Consider the following 27,080-nt stretch of genomic DNA (forward strand, 5'->3'; position numbering starts at 1 on the left):
AGAAATTGCTTAAAAACATGATATTACTCCATTCTAATATAAATAATGATAGTCACACTAACTAACGCAACATTTATATATTTAGATATTCAAATTAAATAATATAAATATAATGATAGACACGTTAAATTCAAAAGCAATAAATTATTCTCTTACAATTTGCACCTTGAATACAGAATGATTTTCTTGCTAGGGGCTCCAAAAGCAGTGCCACAGATTTGTTCTTATCTCGATAGATATATGCAAACATTACCATGCTGTGTAATATATAACCATGCTGTATTAATATATGTGATTTGGCAATTGTTTTTTTACTATGACATAAGAACGTGTGTACAAAATAAAAACAAAATTATGTTATTAGCAACACTGTCTTTGGATGTTCTAGAAAGAATTATATGTTCTTTAGAAGAGCAAAAATATTAATCTTGCTCATATTTCGAAATTAATGAAAAAATTATTAAGCTTCTTACAGATTTGTCTCATGCTCATATCGTCGCTTTATATAATAGATTTCTCAGTTATAAGAATTAATCGGATTATCAAAAAAGAAAATTTTATGTGTTTGAGAAAATTAATAGGGAAGAATCAATTAACGAATAAATCGGTTTAGTATCATGCACATTAGTCAAAACTGTATACATTTCTACAAATAGAGTTAATATTTAGTCATTAAGTTTACTTATAGCATAATAGAGTGAGAAATACCAAATGGAATATGCGAGCAAACTACTCACCAAAGTTGAAATAAATTAGATATTCGATTACCGAGCGAAAATCTCATCGTCACAATAACAGAATTAGTAGCCATACGGAATAGAGAGCACCATGCGGAGAATCAGCGAACGACTTTTAATCACCATGAAACAAAAAATCACGAGTCACGTGATAAATTGCCAAAATATGTGTGTACGACCAATATACTTTTCTTATTATTATTAAATTTAAAATTTAATAATATATTCTATTTTCTTTATCTGTCCTTAATATTTTTTTCTTTCTGATTATCTGGACAATTTTTTATATTTAATTTTCAATAGAATTATAGTTTCATTAAAAATTTTGTTTGAAGAAAATTATTTTTCTTTGATAGACAAGAATCTATTTTTTAAATATTTCTTTGCCTAATCATAATATTTAATATTTCTATGCTCTTATAATATTTGATGATTGATCAATAATTTTAGATCGAAAATAATAGTCAATTAATCATAAAAAATTAACTTGTTTGTCAGGAATGTTAAAGCGTTAAAAAAACAAAAATAGATAGTAATTTCGCTTTATCTGTGTTTAGCAATAAAGTGAAAAATATGATGAACATTTATAAAGGGATTTTTTAATTGCTACATTTTCTAAATTTATAAAAAGATATTATAAATATTAAAGAAATTGAACCATAGAGCAAATATAATTAATAAATGAAATTCATTAAAAAAAAAAAGATTTTTAGTATAAAAATTAATATAAAAAGAGTAGCAATTAGAATATTTGATTAATAAAATTGAATTTCAATATTTGATAATGAAAATAAAATAAGATAAAATAATTTATGTTTGGAACAAGAATTTTTACTGTAAAAATGTGCATCTATTTGTTTCTTTTACTATTGTACCTCTATATCGTATCATTATTGCATTAGTATGGACGGGCATGCATTTTATCATGCATCAAAATTTGTTACAAAAGTATGGGCATAGATTGATCGGTCATTTCTGGATTTTTTACCATAACAACATAGAAATATCTATATAGCTGAACCTATTTGGACGGACAGCATTTCATTATCTGTTGTTTCCTTATTTACTGTGAACATCTATATTTTACTCCGCATATGGATAAGTCGTCCGTTTTGATACGAATATATATTGATGATACGGAAAATTACACTGTATTGTATCATTAGATAATATTTGATATAGTACATATAAAAGAAACAAATAAATATCCATTTTTATAGTGAGTGTCGTATTTTTACTATTACTATTTTTTTCATAATTCTCCAAACATTCTCCATAATATTGAGATAAATTGAAATTAATAGACTTACATATATCTTATTAAAGGAACAACCTTTATAAACTTCTATACATAAAATATAATATTGTCCATTGTGCATTGGCTACGAATTGAATATCTTTCATATGTTCATATGACATTTACAATGGTAATAATTACATTTTTGTTTTTAATTTAATCCATGAAATTACTTTAAGAAATTTTTAATTAATTCAGCATTTGATTTAATCTAAATTAAGCATCAAAATAATTTAAGAGTTTCAATCGGTATTACTAGATGATCAAACATGTAACACAATTTGTCAAAAAACTATATTACTTATATTGAGCTAAGCTTTTCGTATAATTAAATACTTGGTAAATTACAAAAAAGTTAGAGAGATAAATATTTAGAATCATAAGTAATAAAATATAGGTATATGATGTTCTTACCAAATTAAAAAAACAAAAAAATATTTTAAAAATTTTATACATTTTGTATTGAAATTCTTAATGTCTTGCAATCGATACGAATGCGATTCAAAATTCAAATTTTTGATAAACATCGATGGTAAAAACAGTATATAATTCATTATATTTTTAAAGAAATTACTTTTAACGAGACAAATTATATTATGTTAAAAATAATAACTTATAATGAAATAAACAAATGAATCAAATATATTCGCCGATTGTTCATATTAATTTGAAATTAAATTAGTTTCTTCTATTGATAAAGCACGAAGAAACATGTCCTGATAATTCATAATCTAAGTATCAGATTTTGAGATTCAACGTGCATTTTTGTGCATTTAAATATTTTGTCTTGTTGAATTTAAGAATTGAAGATAGAATGAAAAAATTTATACTGATAACTATTTCTTATTCTCTGACTATCCTAATAATAAATTGAAGTTTTAATTTTATATCATTTTATATCATATAGTTTATCTATAAATGATTCTTCTATGAATGAAGACATAACTCGAGCAATGATAAAATAAGAGAGAATATTTTCTCGATTTCGAATAACGATAATAATGTCGTCATAAATGTATACATTGTACACTTTAAAAATCTATAACTTCTTTCTTCTTTCCAAATGGAAAAATTCATTTGAATAAATGTTTTCAATGAATACGCGAATATACGAATTCATTGATATTATGAAACATTATCGTATCTGGATTCTCCAGATGTGCTCATTCAATCTGGATGGCCTTTTTCTTTGCAGTTACAATTTTTAGCAAGTATCATAACGGATGAACTGAGCAGAGTTTAATCTGAGTTTAATATTTCTGATATAAGCAAGAATAATTGAATATATGTATACTCGTAAATACAACCTTAACGAACTACCTTAAAAACAGCTCGATGAACTTCTCTTAGAAACGAAGGTACCTCCCACCTTTGCTTATAGCGTCAAATACAGTTTCATTATTCTTCCCTAACGATCTTCAACAAAGTTAAAATTGCGCTGATCAGTTCATCTTTTTATATACAGAATTTTGTGCTTATTCTTTTACACATTCTAGAACATTCTGTGACCTTCTGTATTATTTTTCAAACGAGATATTCCTTTTCCTTAGAACAAGTATTATTCCTATCACAGGAGCAACGCACTTATTCATTTTAGCAAATCGAGTAAGTGCTTATGCACTTACCCTTCGGTTTTCAAGCTGATCTCATTTTTGAGAAATTGACGTGCTATCCGTCTTGATTGTAACCGATTTCATCTGCTCGAATTTTGAAGTCGTCTGCAAACGATCTCTAGCAGTATTTTGAGATTTGCTGCTCACTTCCTGAGACTTTGTGCAAGAGCCAGAATTTTGTCTGCTTCGTGATTGCTGTTGTTTATTTAAATCTCGTTGACTATTCGAGGAAGAGGAAGCAGTGTCGTTCCGTCTTCTGGAATGGCCTAATCGTCCAGATCCGAACGAACCAGCTCTGTTACGAAATTGTGAAAGATTCACTGATTCCACCCGAGATTTTTGCGCAATAGGATTGTTTTCAGAACTCAAGATTGGCAGTGTTACGGTACTGGAACCGCCAGATAATCGACGAACTCTATTGGTAGACGAAATATCACCATCACCTGCACTTTCGGACACACTTCTGTTTCGTCTTTTCGCAGCCTGAGATCGTGAATTTGCAGCAAATGCTTGTAGCATTTCATTTATTTGAGGCTGTAAAAATAAATATAGTGTACATTTATAATACACAATGATAATGCTTACAACACAAACTTTGAACATAGTTTTTCTTATAATTTTTTTTTTGAAAATATTAAATTATATTATATTATTAATTTATATCTCATTTTTCATATTTTTTAAACATTACTTGTGCTGAATTCATTTTATTTTATATATAACTATATGTGAACAAAATAATAAACATTTTTTTTCTTTCAATTAAATTTTAACTTGATTTAATTACGATAATGTCGTTATAATGTACATAAAATATGTAATTTATATTTTATTATAAGTGAATTATAATATAAATGAATTATATTACCTCAACTACTCTAAAGTCTTCAATGCTCTTGAACTTGGATAAATACTCCTGTAATTTAGGATCTACCTGAAGTTGATCAGAATGTTTATAATACTTTAAGAATGCCCAGAATTTTTCTAAGCCATACAGTTGACCTAAAATACAATATAAAGTCTTAATTGTAATAAACTGAATATTTAGTAACTTATATTACTGAATAATAAGTAAATAGTGAAAATCATAATTACTGAATAACTATTTTATTATATTAACACTAAACGTACCAACACTTTATTAGAAAACGAAACCAATTTTAAAATCGGTCATTTGATCATTCGTGATACGTTAGTATTAATAAATAAATGTTTGTTGCTATGATAAATACCACACACGAGACAAATCATTCTCATGGTATCAACTGAACATTTCATTTGTTATAGCACAATTTTACCGTTTAACTATCAAGGAAATTGAATAGTTAAACAACCTATGTGTGCATCAAATTTAATCTTAGACAAAGAAATTTACTAACCACTTTCGTAATCTTGTATCGTTTCGACTTGAAAATCTTTATAAAGATCATGTCTAAATCTTTTTTCCAAACCATAACTATAGAATCTAAAAAGACATTCCAAACCATATCGATAACCTTCTGAAGCATCTTCTTTGGCTACAGTCCTGAATTCTTCATACATAGTACGATTGAAATTCTCTCGTAAGAAGAACGACCAAAAACGGAAAAGTGTATTCATTTCTTGAGATTGGCCGATTCCAAGTCTCTTGCGTTCTGAAATAATATAAATATGATTAAAATTTATGTTCTTAAATTAATTATATTCTATATGTATTAAAGCATTTTTTCAGATCCTCTTTTCTCTTCATAATTATTCCTCAGTCGGGAAAAGAAGACAAAAATAAAACAATTCATCATTATATATATATATATATATATATATATATATATATATTATAAATTAATCAAATTTTAAAATCTATTATCAATTATATCAATTCCTTTATTTGTAAGATTAATTCGTTTTAACTGTGATCTATAATTTTTAAATAATTCTGTATATAATCTATCATAAGAAAAAAAAAATGAAAATTATAAATGAAAATTCATATTTACCTTTTAAACAACGCGAATGATACTTGTGATAGACCTGTTGCGTAAAACCGTTCTCCTTCAAAAGAGCATGACTCGGATGATGAAAAGTAGGTAAAGATTGTGGTGCGCTTCCATAACTACTCGCAAGATACCCTTCATTTGGACTTGTCCCAGCGCTACTTCTATACAAATAAATTTCAAATTCAAATTCAAATTTAAATTTTCGAATTTTTAAATCGAATTTTTTCTTTTTTGACAGTTGTTAAATGATGTAAATTTACCCTGTAGAATATGTACGCGGTCGATGTTCTCGAACATCCATAATCCAACCAACATGATGCTCAACAGGAGGATTATTGCTATGCCGTGTTTTTCTTTTTCGCGGTGTCCTAGGATCGACCGAAGGTTCATCCTTTACTACCGCAAAGAAACGAGGAACTACTCCTCTTCTACCATTTCTACTATTTCTTGATTTGTCATTCCAACGATTTTTATCTACACGACGATCTTTTCTTTCTTGAGTGTCAACAATTGCTACCTATTAACATCATTATTTTATATATATATGTATATTATATAGTAATGGTAAAATTCATATATAATTATAATTTTATCATATCGAAAGAAAGAATTACAATAATATGAACATTATAATAAAATTAAATATGAATATAGATGTAATAAATATAGATTATCAACCTGTGTTGGAAGCGAATGTGATACTTCCATATCTTCTATTGCAGATGGCGGTGGAGGAGGAACTTCTGGATTGGCTTTTTTAGGTGCTTTAGGAGCCATTTTTTCAAAATCTTCTTGACTAATCACATTGACAGTTTTATAACTTCCAATTGATGATGAAGATCCATACTGTAGAGAATAAAATAACTAAAATATGAGAATATTCAAAAAAAATTTTTAAACTTACCCGTTGACCATCTTTTATCCATAAGTCTTCTTCATAATAATACAACCCATCATTGATGGCTTGTTCAAGTTCTTGGGTCATTTTTACTCTAGTTGTCCAGTCACCAGTTCGATCATGACCCTCGTGTTTTGGAATACGCGTCGATATAGGCACCGTTGTTTGTGTAAAAATTAGAAGCTTATTAACATCTCTATCTGATAATTCATAATCTTCATCATCTTCAGACCTACAATATATTACATGTTAACTTTCACACATACAGAGTGACCTGAAAAAACGATGCAATAATTTAGAAGCATATAGTACTCAATAAAATATAAAAAAAAATAATTAATATAGAATCATCATTTGAAATTTTTTTACAAAGATTTTTTAAGATTTTCAATAAAAATTAAATTTGCATCGAAATAAAAAAAATATAAAATATATTTTTATATAAAAACAATATAAATCTATTTGAAATAAATATTTATCTTTATTTTAATTCGTTTCAAAAAAATCTTTCAAAAGATATAGAAAAAAAATATACTCAAAATATATATATATTTTTTCAAATCACTCAATATATATATGCAACAACATACATATATATGCATATATGTAATATCGATACATAAAATTAAAGAATGGCTAAATTTTATATTATATAATTAAAAATAAAAATAAATAATAACAAACCATTCAGAAAATGCATTGTGCCGGCCAGTTGGTGGTGGTGTATCAAGTTCCTCGTCAAATTGAAAGTCTAATTCTTCTCTTTCTTCATTTTTAACGTTATCAACTTTCTCTTTTTCTTCGCTTTTCTCCTTATGTGATGGTTTCACCCTTCGCCTTACCTATTTTCATGAACTCAGTTATTACTTATTACTAATAGTAATAACTTGTTTGAAATAGATCCACAGTTTGTGTCGTAATTTTAATCGACGATTTGGGCAAATATTCTAATTTACTTAATTGGTAACAACGACATCCTATTACACCTTTGTTATAAATTCATTGTATTCTTTACATTTCTAGGTAAAAAAGTACAGTTCAATTTAAGATCTTGAATAACTTGTAAAAGTGGAAGTGTGTTTTTTCTGTGGATTAAAAAAACGCGAAAATTTAATTTCAATGTTGATACTAATAATACACGAAAAAAAAATTACCTCTTTCCAAACATTATTGGCCGATTGTGATTCTCCATTAATTTGCACTTTTGGTGCTGAACTTGGACTAGAATATTTGACCGTTGTAGACATTTCATCATCCGGTTTCGAGAATTCATTTCTCGAGAACAGTGATGAATCGTTACTCGGTGCTGGAATGCTTTTTATTTCTTTTGACTGTTCTTCTGTCTTCTGTTCATTTTTACTATCAGCCGCAATAAGTTCGTTAGTTTTTTCTGTCAGTTCATTCGGTATGAACTCCGGTACGTCAGGATTTAAACTGTCGCCTATTGACGAGGATATACTTTCTGATTCACTGAGCCTTCCTATTGTTGGGATAATGTGGTTGGATTGAAGAATACGCGGAACTGGGGGAATAGGAATCGTTGATAAGGGTCTAGCAGCAGGGCAAAAATCTGATTCAGACGTGGAGGAGAGTATTACTTCGTTTTGAGACGGATTAGAAGTATTAGATGATTCCGAGAACACAGGATTTCCAGCTGCATCCAAGATAGGCCACTTCAAAGGATCTATTTTCGTTCTGACCTAATAAATAAAATATATATTAATAATATTAGTTACTTTATTATTATAGAAATTTTTAGAATTTTTCGACGACCTCTCGATTTTTTAATAAAATTTAATGTTATTTAATATTTTATGCATAACATTTTATGATAACTCTTGTATTGATCAATTACTATGATATATCAATAAACATATTTTCTAGATATAAATTTGTAAGGAGGCCTACTTTCAAACTCCATTCATTGAACTTAAATTAAGCTCGAATGGTGTCAGCGAATCCTCTTCCATTTGATTTGGCACAAATCTTTCATCAAATACATAAAAAAATGTAGATGCGTTTTAAACATGATTTGTGCACTATTAGAGTTGTAAAAATGTATTTATTTTACCTTAAATCCATCAACTAATTCTAATTTATCAGATTCCATAATTGCTTCAATAACAAGTCCAACATCTGTCGTCAATGTTTGTACACGATGGAAAGAAGCAATTAAAGTAATAGGTAAAAAGCCTTGTGCATCCATTTTACGACGCAAAAAAAAATCTCTTAAAAGATTTTCCTCGCTAAAGTAATATTCTCTATAAAAATATGAATTATATGATAGAAGTAAAATTTCACTTGTATTTATTTTTTTAATGTTTAAATTTTTAATTTATCAAACTTACATTTGATTTCTTAAAAATTCTTTAAGTGTTGTTGTATTTATATTAATGAAATTTGTATTATTAAAATAAAATGTTCCCATGTAAGCCATCATGTAATTAGGATCCAAAAGTCCAAATTTGTGCATCTAAAAAATTATAATAATTAAAAACTTATCTAGAAATCTAATATTATTTTATTTTAAATTATTTAATATCAGGTCTACTTTCTTCTTTCATCAAGATATGTTATGAGAGATTCCCATCAAAATATTATCATCATTATTATTGTTATTATTATTATTATTATTATTTACATTGTTTATTATTTTTATCATACATTAAATATTCAAAAAAATAGTGAACATTACCTGCATGTAAACTTGATCATGTCTCTGTCTAAAACTACCACGGTAGGCACCTCGCCCACCTCGTCCTCCTCTTCCTCTATAACTTCGTCCACCTCGTCCACCTCTTGTGATGTATGCAGGTCTATCATGTTCCCTACTTCTATACGAATCTGTTTCTGTTAAAAAACAATTTTAAACTTAATATTTATACTCGTATGTCGCCGTATAAGCGACACGATATGTTTTATCGTTGCACTCGTATATCGCTATATAGTCGCCATCCTACATTTATAATTACATAGTAAATATATGTATAACATAATTACATTCAATACGTATAATTATTATATTCTAAGGACTCTTACTTGATTGATAATCTTCTTAAATATAAATACGAGTGCAAAGAGTTAATTTACATTACGATATTAATATGCAATTCTTAAAAATATAATAGATAGATTAAAAATATGAATATAAGAATTATTTACAAGAACAAATGTAATAAAGTACATAAATGTTTATTAAATACCTTCTCCATTCTTTTCTCTTTGATTGTGATACTTTGGAGAACGATCTCTTTTACTTCGGTTTTTTGTTATATCTATTTCTAATGGTACCCATTTTTGTTTATTTACTATAAATAATAAAAATATTAAAAATTTATTATTTTTTTATAAATTTTTTATAATTAGAAGAAAAAATATATATGAATAATAAATTATTTGTTTTTAGAATCAAACAAATCAAATAATTATTACCTTTCTTTTTTTTTTCACTAGCATCTATATGTTCTTCATTATCATCTTGACAATGGTTCTGCTCCTTATTTTCCTTTCCTCTACTTTCAACAGCACTACCACTACTTTCTTTACTATAATTTTGTTCAATTACACCATTTTGCTTCTGTACTGCCACGACTGTTTTTTTCTAAAATAAGAAAATATATTATTATATATAGACAATATGTGATGAAAATAAACAAAGCATACTATTCATTTTAATAAAATAAATAAATATATAATTGTATAAATGTAATAAAATTTCACGGATAATAAATATGTCCGCAATGAGGCCACATTCAATATTACTATAGCAAAATATCTACGCTCATAGATATATAAAAGATTATATTCTATGAGTTCTAGCTTTTGCATAATTTTTTATATTTTTGCAATAATAGATTGCTTGAAATAATATATAAAAAAAATATATAAAAAATAAATAATTTTATATTGATTAAATTAAATCTTTAATAAATTAAAACTATTAAAATTATAAAAATAAATTAATCAAATATTTTGCATATTAAAAAAAAATAACTTTGACACACCTCTCCTGAAGCTTCCAAGGTTGGCCAATCACCAATATCGGAGAAGTCACTCGCCTATTAAATTCATAAACTAAATTTTAATATAAACAATATGATAAAAAATTAGCGAAATCTTATAAATAATGTTTCAAATTCATGGAAAAAAATGTTTTTATAAAATTATTATATTATTCATTTATGATTAACAGGTTATAAATAAATAAATATAATTTATATTACACACATATATATATTAAATATATATACATATATTTCAAAAACGTGCAATACTTTTTTCAAATATACATATAAATATTTATATGTAAAATAATATTTAATAATATGTATATTATATTTAAGATGTTTATTAAATAGATAAAAAACATAAAATATATCATGACTTACCTTTCGATTAAATTTTCTCCTATCTTTTGTGGCCGTCACAATAGTCGGATGATTTCCGGCGTTAATGCCATTTTCTGTAAAAAAAAAAAAAAGAAAAAAAAAAATGAAAATAAAAAAAAAAGACAATAAAGTATATCAATGATAAAGTAATATTGAAGTAAATGTCAAAATTTTCAACTAAAAACAATTTCTTATCGAGTTATTTATCTATTCGAAAATTTTGTGACCTCAAATAACTACAGCAATATTTTCTAATTTTTTTAAGTTAGTGGTTATTTCAAAGTTATTTCGAAACTTTTAGGGTTTCACAATACATCGTAATTTCATATTAAAAATTTATATTTATATTCTATAACCAATAATTTTTATTTATTGCATTAATTGATTTGTTATATTTTTCAACATTATTTATAAATATTAACAAATATCAGAAATATTTAATTAATAAAATTTCAATAAGATTTTCTCGACACTGCTGAAATATCTTGTGAAATATTGATTAAGAAATATTGATTTACAACTGTTTCATAAAATATTTATCTATAACTGCCTTAAGAAAAAATTGAAAATATTTGAATAAAAAAAAAAAGAAAGGAAAAAACATGGTAATTCTTATTGACTTATTATTACCATAAAAAATTATTCAAATTAAATTATCTAAATGTTTTTTTATTTATCATGCAATTATATAAAAGAAATATATATAATATATCTGTATACATAAATTATCATAATATGAAAATTACTTTTGTCATTATTAATTATACTAAACCTAAAAAGCTGTACATTTTTTAATCTCCTTACTTGAAATTATTTAACAAAGTATTTTCTTTCAAACAAATGATTCTTGATATATTTTTACAAATAACCTTCTTTTTAAATATAAATTTATTAATGTGTCATTTGTATTTTATATATAACAACAAATAAAATGTTGATATTATCCTCGGTTTCCTTATTTTCTATAAATATAATTTCCTATAAATAAATGATGCATTGTATGTGTTAGAAGTATACAAATCTTTTCTTAAAGTACAGCTCACGTTACGCAAGTGATACAGCTGTAGATTTGCTTGTTGACCTGTTTTTGATTGAATCAATCTATCTCTATTGGCTACTTCGAAAATATAAATCACTATGAAAACGAAAGTATATAACTTCACACATATCGCATTTTGTTTCTCGTTTTACAATTTGATATTGTCGATAATTTCGATAATTTCGAAATGGAATAAGAATCATCTACGATTAATATAATTTCGAGTAAAACGTGGCATGTAATAAATTACATATATATCTTGCACAATGAAAAATAAACGCTAAAATAAATGTAACAGAATTTTAATTGGTTAATACTGAAAGATCGATAAAAGAAACAATATACATAGCTAGGAATTAAGAAACGATTAATAAAAATATAAGAAATCAAAGCAATAAAAATGTTGCGAAGGAAATATACTAATTTTATTGACTATATTAAATATTATGATTAATAACCAAAATCAGTTATTAATGCAAATCACTTGATTTTGTCATTCAATCTATAAGATTATATGTAATCAATCAAACATAAAATATTACAAATCGACAATATTCTACTGAAAGAAATTAAAAATTAGATTTTATAATAATATATTATCATTATAAATGATATATTCATTTCTTATTAAAAATATTTTTAATTTTTATCTTACATATATTTATAAATATTATAAATATTGTATAAAAATTTATATATAAATTTCGTTATTCATTTTTCAAATTTGCAAATTTATAGTATAATAAATGACACAATAAATTATATCTACGATATCACTTTACATATAAAGCAAAATTTTTTATGTTGCTAAGTCTGTTATAGCTCTAGTAGAAACATAACCTAACATTTCAAATCTAGATTATTCAAAAATAAAAAAAAGGAACTGTATAAAAATAATTATAAGTTTGTATGTTTTTCTTATACAGATTGAAATCTCTGAAGATTTAAAGCATTATTCGTTAACTAAAATAACTATCTTAAAACTTTATCTTTTTAACAGATTGATCTGCCTCGAATTTGTCTTGTAGCCAAATTAATTTTCAACTATAGTAAACTTCGTCAAAATAATGTCACGTTAATCAAAACATGTATTATTGATAATAATTGTCAACATGAAAACAATAAACAATACATAATATATATAAAATATCTTTTTCATTATAAAAATATAAAGTTATAAAATTATTGATATTATTACATATTATTAATTAATATATATTAATAATTTATTAAAAATTTACAAGCTGTCAAACTATAAATTTCAAATTCTAAATTTTTAGAATTGAAAAATATAGATAAAAATCAAAAATAAATTTATACAATAGAATTTATAGAATAGAAAATTGTACGAATTAAATAAACGATGTTTTTAATTCTTAATAGATATATGTATGTTACGTCTGACGTAACATTTAAACTTTTCCGTACCGGACGTATATATTATCTCAGATGTGACATTGTAATTTTATCGCATTAAACATATGTTACATAAATAAAAAAAGAAAACATATGAAATTGTTCAACTTTTGATAATTTAATCTTCTTATTTTATGTATTAAACAAATTATTTAAGAGATTTATTTTTGATTAAAATAAGTTTAAATATCAAGTGATTTACAAGTTGTCTTTGGATTCATTTATTATAAAAGAATATTTTCGTATCAATATTATCGTTAATAATAATTTTCAGAATTAAAAAAAACTTACGTTGTATAGTATTGTCAGTTTTATTTGTATTAATCTTCATTATGTATTGCTTTCTTCACGCAGGAAACGGCTTCGTTGGATACTTATATTCATTAAATGTTTTTTTAATAAACAAGGATTCTTATTAAAACACAGATAGCCATTAAAAAAATTAGACTTTTTAAGAATTACAAAAAAAAAAAAAAATCACATAACACCTGAATCTAATGAATATTGCAATTATGAATAGCAATTGACCATTTAACACTATGTTTCATTTTCAAAAAGGCGCAACAGGTATATTCGTACTCTTTTTGCTTTTTTTATAGATAAAATTATTTCACTGTTCCGAATTGAAAAAATATCATAAAATAAAATACTATAGAAAAATAAAGAAACTTTATATAAATTATAAAAGAAAGAAAAAAAAAGAAATGAAAACAAAGATTGAGATTCAATTTACAAGGAAACAATATAGGTTAGAATTGACGGATATAACGAAATAATTTTAAATGTTTCTATTGATCATTTTTATATGTTCTTGCGTACATATAAAAAAAATTGATTAAAGGATTAATTAAAAAATTACACGAGCTTTCCGTTATATGCTATGAATTTTATCTTTATGTAAAATAATGATTAAATGAATAAAACATATAAATATAATTTACTGACGATGTTATTTCTAAGAGAAAAAAAATTAATGCGCAATATTTTATATTTTTTCGAACCCGATAAAATGATGCACTTATTACGTATGAACAATTAATTACTTTTAACTTACGAAATATTATTTCCTAGTTAAAAACAAATATTTATACATCTTGCATAAATTTTGTTTTTCTTTTATTGAAAATTTCTTAATACTTTTTTTGAACAGTGAGCACTAAAAAAAAATTCTTTTGACACTAGAAATATAATGAAAACTCGTTTTATATCTAAGTTGCAGTTCGACAGTCAACGCTATACTGAGCTCCTAGGCAAAAGAGAAGAATCAACGAAGGCTTGCAGCGACAAAATACAGTAAATACTAACAGCTGTTCACTAATCTTAGATATGCAAACAGTACTAAATGTTAGTTTTTATACTAATTTTTATCTTTTTTTCAATTAATTTTCTTTTTTCAATAACTTGAAAAAGTTTATTATTAAATAAATAGAATTATAATTAAAATTTGTTTGTAATTTTTCAATAATTATTATGCATTATTAATAATATATAATTATTATTATTATAAATAATTATAGATAAATTATCATACACTATTTAGATAAATAATTATCATACATACGATTCGAATAACGAAGAAATATTTGCAACATTTATTTTATATATATATATATATATATATTGAGCATATTATATTATATTTTGTTATAATGAAAATTCAAAGAAAATTAATAAAAAGATAATGTAATTTCATTTATAATAATATTAGTCATTATTGCATGATAATATTTCCAACACTAAATTTTCATCTCATAAGATACACAAGAAAATCAATATTTTTTACTGAAATGCTGTAACTAAGCAGGAAAGTTAATGGCAACCGATTTGTTCCAACTTGTTACATCGATAACTAGCTAACACAATAATACGCATATGTACGTTGTAAGCTTCAATTCAATACATAAATTTGTAGGAATTATAAATGTCGTATAAGGAAAATAGTTATAAAGATAAAGAAAAAATCGAGTAAAGAAAATCTGTTTACTAATTTTAATAACAAATCATTTGAAAAATAATATCACATAAAGTTCAGTGTAAAAATTACACAATTTCTTTCAAATGAACTTTTAATTTTAGATGAAATAGAAATATTAATTAACATTAAATAAAAATAAATATTTAATAAAAAATTTCAATATAAGTATTTCAAATAGATTTATTAATATTTTCATGTTATTCATGTGTATTTCGTTATGTAATGAAAAAAAGGAAATGATCTTGACATTGCATTACAATTTTACTATTTATATTCTTATTTGACATAATATACATATGGTTGGAATTTATTGGACTTTACGATTCTACTTTTATCTACTTTTATTTTAAAGGTAGAAGGTCTACAACTTGAAACAGGTTTCCCTCTCACTACTCTCACTTTCTGCGACATATTTCAATATAAATAGATAGAACATACAATCAACGACCATAATTTTTCCTTGTGAATGTAAAATTATTATATCATTTACTTTATAATTTTATTGACACTGTTTCGATGTAATAAGAAGTATATAAGAAGTAAACATTGGGACAAATAATAAAAAAGTATAAGATATAAAGATTCATAAAAAATTAAAATAAAATATAACATTTGATCTAACAAGCATATTTAATTAGGTACAAGAGGTTAAATATCCACATATAAATTATTAGATATTATTAATTTTTATCAAAAATTATTCTTTAGGAATAATTCTTAGAAATTCCTGAGTAAATATTTGAATTATAACTAAAAATATAATATAGTTATTCTGAAATTCTTATAATTGCATCATGTTATGTACATTTATTGGATAGAGTTTAAAAAAACGCGTCAACATCATTGCTCGACGTCTTCATATTTTATATATAATCAAATCATTTTTTTAAATTTATATTTTAATATAATCAGCTATTAATTTCATTTTAAAAGTTCAAGATATATTATTTTTCATCAAAATTTTAGTTATTGTGCTAAGAAATTAAATTATATTACTACTTTGAAAATAAATCCATGTGTTGTAGCAATGTTAAATCAAATTCTATGAAGTAAAGAAAGGACTATTCAGAAAGGAGATCAAAAATTATTATGCAAATAAAAAAAGATTAGATATAAGTGACGTATGATTCGATTGCCAACACTATTATTTTCTTGCCACGTATGCCGAGGACTAATCAACGATGTTCAGATAACACAAACGAATCGAACATTTAAAATTATAAATTATAAATATATTTTATATTAACATTCTCAATTAATCACCTATCAATTAAACATCTTAATTAATATCGTGTTATCTATTTTTAATCTTTCACTGAGATTCAAGATTTTTTCTAACTAATGCGACAATTGATTAAATATTATAAATCTGTTGCATTATATAATAAAATTTGTTTATTTTTATTAACGAACATTTTTTTATGTAATCGATGTGATAAATTGCAATTTTTGTAAAAATTACATAAATATACATAAATACCATAGATATTGCTAATAGATATTCTTTTCAATATTATTTCAATATATTAATTTTCTATTATAATTTTCTACTATAAGAAAAATTCAAATAATAAATATCTAAAATTAAAAATTTGATAATATAATATTCTCTATAAAATTTCTTTTTCATATATTTCAAATTTCATAATATTTATGGGTCTCATTTAATATATGTTTAATATATAATATTTAAAATTAAACATATTTCGTAACAATTCTTTCCTTAAATAAAAAATATAATACTCAATAACATTTCGTTAAAATTTTAATTCCATGTTAATTAAATTAAAATTAAATTTGTAAATTAAATTAATGTATCAAATAAATTATTATTAAATCAATAATCTTTATAAAATATATTTAATAAAAAAATATTTTTTACTGACTGAAATTACTGACACGATATTAAAAATTACATATAATATTAAAATAAAATTTTTTTATATGCTTTAAATATAATATATGAAACTGTAAAAATTTAAATAATAGTTTTTTCTATATTTTTACATTTCTATATTCTTTAAAACTTTCTTTTATATCTTTTAAAACTTTTTTAAAATATTTTTCTATTGCTTTTTATGCACGTGTATAGTTTATCCATTGAAAACATAAAATATTTTCTTCATTACCGTTTGTTTCTTATCGTTTCGTTACAATGTCGCACTTCAATAACTATATAGTTTGTCAATATTTATTGATTATATTCAGACAATAGAATAGCATTATTATTTAAATATATTTATGTTATTACATAATTATATTTATTTAGATAAATAAACAGTTGATAAGCAAAGTAATAAAAAATTAATTAATATTATTAAAAATATGTTATCAATTTCTATAGTATAGGTGAAAATTAATATATTTTTATACATTTTATTTCAAATTTTGACACAAAAACTATGTATTCTTCAACTTAGAAAATTCATTGTAATATATATTAGGTATTTCAATAAGCTATTAAAAATTTTTATTTATAAAAAATATAAATATATTTTTTGACATCAAGTAATTTTTTTTAAAAAATATATTAAAATTTATTAAGTTGTTTTGCCAGTATATATGATAATTTATTTTATTTTCAAATAGTATATAATATAATTACACTATTAAAATTATATTTGATATTTTTTAAAAATAAAATTTTTTAAAATTTAAACATTGAAACATTAAAAGATTGTTATTAAACTTATTGAATTATATTGTTATAAATCAAATTATTATATAATTGTAATTAAAGAAATTAATTCCTCTTTTGTTAATTAATTTTAATAATTAATACTTAATTATCATCAATATTTTTGGAGAAATACTTTCATATACTATACTATAACTAGATAAGAACCTCTTTCATCACATGTACAAAGTCCAAAGCCAATTTGATACAAATATTAAAATCACTAATTTTATAAAAATTTATCATATTTAAGTTAATTACTATTATTATATACCTAATATATATTTAAAAAATTTTTAATAATATATATATTTATATTTTTATAATATGTATGTATTTATTAATATATTTTCTATAATAATTATGAAAATACAAATCTGTTTTGCTTAAAAATATGTTATTTCAATAATGTCTATATATGATAGAAGATATTTGTTTATAATTATATACATTTAATTTTTATTAATATTTGATTTTTTATAAAATTGTAATATATATAAAATATATGAAAACTTTTATAAATTTCTGAACTTTTATAAATTAATTCAAAAATCTAATCATTTTTGAATTAAAAAAAAAAAATATTTAAAAGTTATAATATATTCTTTTTGTAAGTCTTTAAAATGATATTATATTTATAGATAAAAAAAAAAATAGAATTGGAACATATAAAATTAGAACTAGAATAGTATTGCAATCCATAAAAAGCATAAAATTCTATTTATTTTTTTTAATTTAAATACTCATAAAATACAATATAATATAAAAGTAAATGATTTGAAATGTATATTGACACTTACCAATAATACCTTGTTGTTGTTGAGGTTGAAGTACTCTTTTCTCTTTCTCAATCTGTTTTTCGATAGATGTTATATTTCCTGAAGATATGGCAGTAACAAGATTTGAAGATGTTGTTGGTGGTACAATTTTACTTTTGGTCCAAGGATTAACTGCAGGTAAAGGGGCTTCAATGTACTTAACTGGAGGTTGAAATTCTGATTCTGTTTCTGCTTCTTCTTTATCTTTTTGAATATCCTTATTTCCCATATTATGATCTACATTTCCTTTATCTCCTCGATCTCGTTCTTTATATGATCTTTCATTACTTCCAGTATGACCACGAAGAGGATATCTGTGATCACGATATCTCTGTCGTTCTCTAAATAAATCTCTCTGTTGTTCTCGTAACTTTTCTTTCCTCCTAGCACTTTTTGGTGCTACTGTTTGAAACTCTCCATCACTTCCAATATCACCATTTAATTGTTCATTTTCAAGAATAGATTCTTGTCGTTGCTCAACTAAATTTTCTTTTTGTATAAATAATTGGCTCTCTTCCGCAGTTGGTGGTAATTCATTTCCATAACGCTTTTCAATTTTATTCTGTGAATTAACTCTTCTTCCAGTTCTTTGATAAGATTTTCCTTTAGTAGTTAGACTTTGAGAAGCAATACGATTAATAGATACTGATTGCTGTTGAACTACTTGATCGCCGATATTCTCCTTATTATTACCCTTATTAACAGTTCGGATCTCATTGCTGCTTTTTGGATTTAAGATACTTGCATAAGAGACCCCGGGGCACTGTTCTCTTTCGGTACTTCCCTGAGTGCTGTTGGCTACCTTGGCCGCCATCTTGAATAGTACGCGCCGAAAGACAAAACACGAGGTAGTCCGACCACGAGAATTTGGCTCGAAAAAATTTTATAAGATGTTACTCCCTCTCAGGCAGTTGAGGAGTCCTGAGGAACATTGAACACCCTCGGATACATTAATTTACCCGAATATTCTCGTTATTTGATCGGAGATTCAAAATATTTCGTGTGTCGATTCGGCTTCAAAGCATCAATTTAAACATGTCCTCCATGCCGTGAATTAGACGCATCTCTTCTTGAAATTCGTGCAATAATGCACGGACACGTTAAATTTAATAAAAATTATACACGAATATAAAAAGCCAGTCGTTAGTTATTTTGTTAATAAGAGAACGCCCACTCAATGTTCTCGTCACGAGGTATCGCTCTTTCCAGAAGGCGCGGTATGCACATGCGGTCGTTATCGAATATCTAACAGTTTTTTTTCTATTTCACTTGTGTTAGATTTTTTTCAATATTCAATGAAAAAAAAAATTTTTGACAAAAATCTTTATCACGATAATTGAATGTACGAAGAATTTCTAATACATTTACATGAGGAAATAAGTTGCGTGGTTAAGAACACGCTGACTCGGCGATTTCACAAAATGATTAAAACTGAGCCGGTATAAATTTTTTTTTGATCTATGATAAATAATTAAATAACTTTTAAATCTACCTTTTTTATGGGTGAAAAATGTCGAGAAAATATATCAGTATATGCAATACGTGCCAAGTAGAAAAAAGGAAGTTAGCAGACAACCAGGGTACACCTTGTTAGTACAAGTAATTTTTCTTCTTTACGTTCTTCTTTATATTTTGCGAATCTTTTTTGACTGGCTTGAATACTAGGCTAAAAATTTTGTCACAATAGCAGCGAGTTCAGGAGCACCGTTTCAACGTCACGTTACCACAGATTACGTAAACACGGCATTTTCGGTGATCTTTTTCCACGGAAAAGCGGTCTACAAAACACATGTGGCCAACGCTTGCTCCTGGCCTTTACGCGAGCGGCTACAGTTTCCGGTTTAATTGATTCTATTATCAATCCTGTAGATAGCGCCATTGTATTTCCTATTTCATAATACCCGCATAATTTAAGTTTATAGTTCTGCACCTTTTGAGAATAATATTTAAAAATTTTATTTATCTTTGATAATATAATTAATTTTATATATAATTAATTTATTGATAATTTTAAATAAACATTAAAATACTTAATATTTACTTAATAACTATATCTTAATATTTTTTATTTTTAATTAATAGATTAATAGATATTATAAATCAATATATTCTTTATTAATTTTTACTAATCTAATATTATACATAAATGAATTTAAAAAGTAAAAAATAATAAACGAATAAACAATGAATCAGATCATTTATTCTTGTATACAAATATGTTATAATTTATTCGTACTTCATAAAATATATTTTATTATAATAAACATTTCTTACAGTGTATATATAAAGATTTGAATCTGTACACATGATCAACTCTTATTTATATTCCAATTTGTTTCAATTAAAAAATAATAAAAATTGTAAAGTATCTAAAAAATTGTTTAAATATATATTTTACCTTAATATAATATCGCGAATAAACACGAAATTACACTTTAAAAATAACTTGTAGAAATCTTTTTACACTAATTTAGATAATATTATACATCAGCTAATCTGTAAAGGATATTTCTTCAATGATCGTTCAAATGCCTCTACTATAGTAGATCTAAAAATGAGAAATAAATGATTTAAAAATCAAAAGATAAATTTTTAATTTTTTTCAGAAACTTCAAATTAGTATTATTCATTATTAAATATTCTATATATAATATTTACCTAAATACTTTCTGATGGAGAAGATACGCGGATACATGTCCAGCATCTATGTAACGAATTTCTGCTCCTGGCCAAATTTTATCCAAACTCATACAATCATCTCGCGGTACATACGCATCATTTCTTGCGCAGACAGCAATAATCAATTCGGTATCAACAGGTACTTCGAAATTTTTTAAGTGCGTACATTCATCCATTATTCCACACATAAATTGTAATGCTTCTCGTTCGCGCCATTTACAATCCGAAAACAATGGATGTCTTGGAACTGGTAACAAACATATACCTATTTTGCCAAAGCAATATAATAATCATGCTTATCAACCATGCTTTTTTAAAATTAAGATTTAAAACTGAGAAAGAAAACATAAAAAAAAATATATATTTTAATAAACACTTCTTTTAATATATTTTAATAAATATTATATTTATTAACAATTTTAATATCAAACATTTGTAAACTATTAATATGTAAAAAAAATACAATTTTTAAAAATTCAAAATTATTAAATTATATAAGAAAAAAAACTTAATAATATAATATTAATATATTAAAATCCTCTAAAAAAAATCTAATATAAGTTATGTTTTACATAAACAATTCAGCATATTTAAAAATATTTAAGATAGTTATGTTATCAATTTTGTTAAAGAAAAAATAAATTTAGAATTCATTAATATAAATATACATACATACATATATGCTAAAAATATACATGCCTTTATGTGTACTTGAATCTTTTAATTTAAATTTGTTAGATAATATATTTAAAGGAAATATCCTTGCTGCTTTTTCTTCAGCAATTTCATTTTTTAAAGTATTGTCTTTGTTTTGTCCATCATAATTCTTATAATCTCTATTATTGATCACAGTTTCAGAGGCAGTTATAGTATTTACTTTATTAGTAACATTTTCAGTCATTTTCTTTAATTCATTAACTCTTTTCATGCTTGAAGGATAATGCTGTGCAAAATGTTGTCCAGCTAAAAACGCATCCTAAAAATAAATGGCTTAAATATTTATACTAAAAATATATTTTGTAAAAATATATTAAAAATATATTATTTTTTATAATTATATTTAAAAATCTTTTTTATGTTTTAAATAATCAGCTACTTACTTCTTTACCTATGATTTTCACCATTTTGGCGAGATCATTTTGATATAGTTCATTTGCAAAATATTGATTTTCTAAAAGTGTCCAGTTAATTGAAGCACTCATTACTCCTTGAGTAAATACTGGTGATGCTGTTGACCAAGAAAGACAAGGAATTAATGGTATTGGTTTTGGCCAATTAGTTGCTGCTAAAGAAGCCATCTAAACAAATCAATATTTATTATTGATATTTATATTATAAAATAATTAATATCATCAATAATTAAATTTATTTCTGTTATTAAACTGTGTTATTTAAAATTACAAAGAAAAGTTAAAATACAAACATGGCCACCCATTGATAAACCTGTGAGTCCTAAAGGTCCAAATCCTTGCTGTTCACACCAATTTAATAAAACAATTGATTCCATTATTAAACATCCTCCCATAACAAAAATATCACAGACATTATGTAAACAAGAACGTCTATAAATAATAAATCAATATTAATGTACATACATATTTCTTTTAAAATACAATATTTGTTTACTATTACAAACCTTCTGAACATAAGTTCTTACATTTGATTCTGTGGTTTTCTTGTACCATAAAATGGATTTTCTAATAATAAAGATGCAATTCCTGACTCTTTCAGTAGAGGTTTGGCAATTAAATTTCTTCTTCGCCAAAAGAACTGAAAGGTAATAGGTATAATAGATAATAAATAAGTCAATTTCAATATAAAACATTTCAATAAAAATCATTGATTTTATAATTTATATATTATATATTATAATTTTATAATTTATATATTATAAAAAAAATTAATTTAATTCAAGATTAGTTTACTTACATGATCTCCAGTACCTGCAAGATGTAAACAAATAGGCTTTATTTTATGAGAGTACCATTTTCTTGGTAAGACCAATTGAAAATTTGCAGTTATTGTCTCATAAGGCATTATTTGAGGAAGATGTTTATTGAATGGACTTTCAAAACGACCTTCTATTATATGACAATCTGACCATTCTTCATCCTATTTAAATACATATAAAAATAATAAATATAATATTTTTTCTATTTTCAATAATCTCAATTTTAAAATATTTATATTACCTTAGTTATGTTGATTGGATAATCACGAGGTATAAGTTTATAACATGTATCTCTATTAGCAAGAAGTCTTCTAAATTCAAATATTCTGAAATATAAATTTAATGATTATTCTATAATTCATATATTATTTATATTATATATATTTATATTATTTCTTATAATTTATATATATATTATATATAATTTCTAATAATTCTTATAAAAAACATCTTTAGTGCAATTTATTTATATAATATATTAAGTTTAATCATAATTAGTATTAAAAGTATTATTTATAAATTATATATATATATATTATAAATATATTTTACATATTATATATATACTTATTTATATAATATAATATATAAATATTATATATATAATAATAATATTAATGTAGTACATGAAATATAGTATATGCATAATATAGTATATACATTTTATTTATATTACAATCATAGGACTAATATCGAATACTCTCGAACACGAATCAAATATTTAAATTTATATTATATAAAATCAAAGTTGTTAAGTTTCATCAAGAGTATTCTTACCTTTTCAAATTTTGAGGACTACCCCAGCCTTTCGTAAAAAATTTAGTGAGAAGAATACTTCTATAAACAGCATCCAAACGACTGCGTGGCATTATAAATCATTAATTTTTAAACGTTTTTAAACGTTGAATTTTAACTACTGGCAGTAGAAATTTATTAGAGATAAAAAAGCATTAATTTTGTTAAAATACTCGTTATTTCGGTTTGAAATAATCTGGATAATTCGTGTGATCATTATCACGTCCCAATTCTTAAAATGCTATTAACGATGTCGACATTGTTCTTGAACTGGTCATAAACTTACCGCGGTAAACAGTTTATCAAATATATTAATCAGGCGATAGGAATAATCGGATCAGGTGATGTTTTACAAGTATATCACGTATGAACATTCGCATCTTCGTTGTAATACAAATACAATTGCAATTTTGATGAATAAATTTCTTACATATCGATCATTCTTAAGAGGACGTTACCGTCCCGTTTTTTTTAAAGTATTTATGAAGTTAATTTTCAATTAAAATTCATTGATAATATAATTTATTAGATTTTCTTGATTTGTAATTAAAGTTCTAAAATATGAAAATATTCGCGCCATCTGTTAGTAGTAAATTATTTTTATAAAATATGTATAAATGACATCTAGTAGATATTATTTAACTAATATAAATTTTTTAATTATCATATTCTTATTAATTTGTAGCACAGATTCAAAATATTAAAAAAATTTTTTTTATATAAAAAAATTTAATAAAAATAATAAAAATTATTTTTTGAGTAAAATTTATGAATGCTTTTTTATACTTAAATAATTTTAAATTATATTAAATAATTTTTAATTATATATGTTCTTTTAATTCCAATAATTCCTATTATTTTTTATTTATAATTCTATTTTATAAAACAGTAATAATTCAAATTATCAATATTAAGATATTTATAAATTCTTAAATTACGTTATTAAAAATATTTATTATATTTATTATATATATATATATATATTAAATCTATCTGATAGTTTATCTATGGTTAAAATAAACATGTAAATAATTATTATAATATATTTTAACAATTATGTAAATATCTTTATGTCATTTGTTTTTCATTTAATTTATAGATAATTTATCGCAAAAAAAGAATAATTAAGTAATTACATAACTTAATTAATAGTTAATGAAAACAACAATGTCCACTTCTCGTGTTGATGAACTGATAAATTATTTTAAATCACATAATAAAATTAGAGAACAACAAAGTCATTCTGCAAAAGTACATAGCGTAGGATGGAGTTGTGATGGAAAACTTTTGGCTTCAGGATCTTTTGATAAATCTGTTTGCATTTTTTCTCTTTGTCCAGATCGTTTAGTAAGTAAACATAACCTCTTTTCTATTATTTAGTATACTTTCAATTTTTTGAAATTTAATTTGATAAATATTTATTTATTATTTTATATATATATACACACACACACCGTTTAATTATAATGAAATTATAATTAGTTTTTAAATCTTATAGAATATTTTAAATTATTTATGATTATTTTTATACAAGAAATATTTTATTTTTTAATTGTATTACATATCGATTTTTTATGTTTTAAATTTGATTATTATAGAATTAAAAAGTCTTTAAATTATTTATTAAAACTTTGATTTTAATCTTTAATATACTTTATTATAGAAACAAGAAACAACTTTCAGAGGACATGGTGGTAGTGTTGATCAACTATGCTGGCATGCCTTTTATCCAGAATTATTGTCTACTGCAAGTGGAGATAAGACAGTTCGTATATGGGATACAAGAACTCAAAAATGCACAGCAAATATCAGTACAAGAGGTGAAAATATCAATATATCATGGTCACCTGATGGTAATACAATAGCTGTAGGAAACAAAGAAGATTTAGTGACTTTTATTGATGCACGAGTAATGAAAATTCGTGCAGAAGAACAGTTCAATTTTGAAGTGAATGAAATTTCATGGAATAAAGATTCTGATACATTTTATTTAACTAATGGTCAAGGCTGTGTACACATCTTAAGTTATCCAGATTTAGAATTATTACATGTAATTAAAGCACATCCAGGAACATGTATTTGTATAGAATTTGATCCTACTGGAAGGTATTTTGCAACTGGTTCAGCAGATGCATTAGTTTCTTTATGGGATGCAGATGAATTGTGTTGTTTAAGAACATTTTCAAGATTAGAATGGCCAGTAAGAACTATATCATTTTCTTATAATGGACAATTATTAGCTGCAGCATCTGAAGATCTTGTAATAGATATAGGTGAAGTTGAAACTGGAGAAAAAATTACAGATATACCAGTAGAGGCAGCAACTTTTACAGTTGCATGGCATCCAAAACAATATTTGTTAGCATATGCATGTGATGATAAAGATACTTATGATCGAAAACGTGATGCTGGTAGTCTAAAAGTATTTGGATTTGCTAATGATTAAAATATTATTTTTAGACTTTTATATCAAAATATATTATTACAAAAAACAAAAAAAATTCATTTTGATCTTTGTACCTGTATTCTCTTTTAAATGTATTAAAATATTATGATAATTATATATTTTGTAAAACAATATATAAAAATAAGTGAAATTTTTTAATGAAAAAATCAAGGAAATCTTATATATAGTAATCTTATATTTAAGTAAAAATTATAAAATGAATGTTGAATGAATGTGAAAATTATATGATTCCGCATTTAATATTATTAATTAAATACATTTTGAATGAAGTTGATTATTTATAATAAAAGATAATGTAATAAAAGAATGTAGATATAAAATTATAATAAAAAAAAAATATCTTAATTGCTTTTT

The 27,080-nt window shown here is 23.9% G+C and overlaps 3 protein-coding genes across 14 annotated transcripts in view; 1 reads left to right on the top strand and 2 right to left on the bottom strand.

Annotated features, from left to right (window-relative positions):
* Positions 1-20,675, bottom strand: part of larp (La related protein) — a 28,873-nt gene extending 8,198 nt beyond the window's left edge. For 2 of the 7 annotated variants that reach the window (XM_086911232.1, XM_086911233.1), the window contains exons 1-17: positions 18,817-20,675; positions 10,910-10,983; positions 10,526-10,579; positions 9,954-10,122; positions 9,725-9,829; positions 9,217-9,371; positions 8,870-8,994; positions 8,593-8,782; positions 7,676-8,221; positions 7,206-7,363; positions 6,528-6,753; positions 6,302-6,469; positions 5,884-6,140; positions 5,624-5,784; positions 5,027-5,281; positions 4,516-4,649; positions 3,660-4,181 (exon numbers count right to left, since the gene is read on the bottom strand). In XM_086911232.1, the coding sequence (XP_086767358.1) occupies positions 3,681-4,181; positions 4,516-4,649; positions 5,027-5,281; positions 5,624-5,784; positions 5,884-6,140; positions 6,302-6,469; positions 6,528-6,753; positions 7,206-7,363; positions 7,676-8,221; positions 8,593-8,782; positions 8,870-8,994; positions 9,217-9,371; positions 9,725-9,829; positions 9,954-10,122; positions 10,526-10,579; positions 10,910-10,983; positions 18,817-19,648 (4,110 nt within the window). In that variant the 5' untranslated portion in view covers positions 19,649-20,675 and the 3' untranslated portion in view covers positions 3,660-3,680. Of the gene's footprint in view, positions 1-828; positions 850-2,050; positions 4,182-4,515; positions 4,650-5,026; positions 5,282-5,623; positions 5,785-5,883; positions 6,141-6,301; positions 6,470-6,527; positions 6,754-7,205; positions 7,364-7,675; positions 8,222-8,592; positions 8,783-8,869; positions 8,995-9,216; positions 9,372-9,724; positions 9,830-9,953; positions 10,123-10,525; positions 10,580-10,909; positions 10,984-13,655; positions 13,833-14,418; positions 14,605-18,816 lie in introns of those variants that run through there. The other 5 variants (XM_086911234.1, XM_086911235.1, XR_015292994.1 and 2 more) reach the window with 5 other exon arrangements.
* Positions 14,583-27,071, top strand: tex (THO complex 3 homolog tex). Of its 6 annotated transcripts, none has more exons than XM_003693774.4 (3): positions 14,583-14,708; positions 25,359-25,606; positions 25,923-27,071. In XM_003693774.4, the coding sequence occupies exons 2-3, from the start codon at positions 25,415-25,417 to the stop codon at positions 26,703-26,705; spliced, it is 975 nt and encodes a 324-aa protein (XP_003693822.1). In that variant the 5' UTR covers positions 14,583-14,708; positions 25,359-25,414; the 3' UTR covers positions 26,706-27,071. The 6 variants fall into 6 exon arrangements, with proteins under 6 accessions (XP_003693822.1, XP_086767370.1, XP_086767372.1 ...); XM_086911244.1 differs by having other exon boundaries at positions 14,583-14,657; XM_086911246.1 differs by lacking the exon at positions 14,583-14,708 and adding an exon at positions 24,111-24,600.
* Positions 21,015-24,749, bottom strand: LOC100869592 (cardiolipin-specific deacylase, mitochondrial). Its single transcript, XM_086911243.1, is given in 10 exon segments — positions 21,015-21,382; positions 21,493-21,786; positions 21,788-21,845; positions 22,213-22,489; positions 22,614-22,811; positions 22,937-23,075; positions 23,171-23,283; positions 23,443-23,625; positions 23,706-23,790; positions 24,242-24,749. Coding segments are annotated over 10 exon segments (1,500 nt in total). The 5' UTR covers positions 24,334-24,749; the 3' UTR covers positions 21,015-21,321.
* Positions 27,072-27,080: the final 9 nt, after the last annotated feature.

This window comes from Apis florea, unplaced genomic scaffold (assembly GCF_048593485.1).
Source record: "Apis florea isolate Af1SG1 unplaced genomic scaffold, ASM4859348v1 contig_3203_pilon, whole genome shotgun sequence".
In the NCBI taxonomy this organism is placed as follows: domain Eukaryota; kingdom Metazoa; phylum Arthropoda; class Insecta; order Hymenoptera; family Apidae; genus Apis; species Apis florea.

Coding starts and splice junctions, on each gene's coding strand:
- tex (XM_003693774.4), top strand. CDS start 25,415: ATGAAAACAACAATGTCCACTTCTCGTGTTGATGAACTGATAAATTAT. Junction 25,607..25,922: donor CTCTTTGTCCAGATCGTTTA/GTAAGTAAACAT, acceptor ACTTTATTATAG/AAACAAGAAACAACTTTCAG.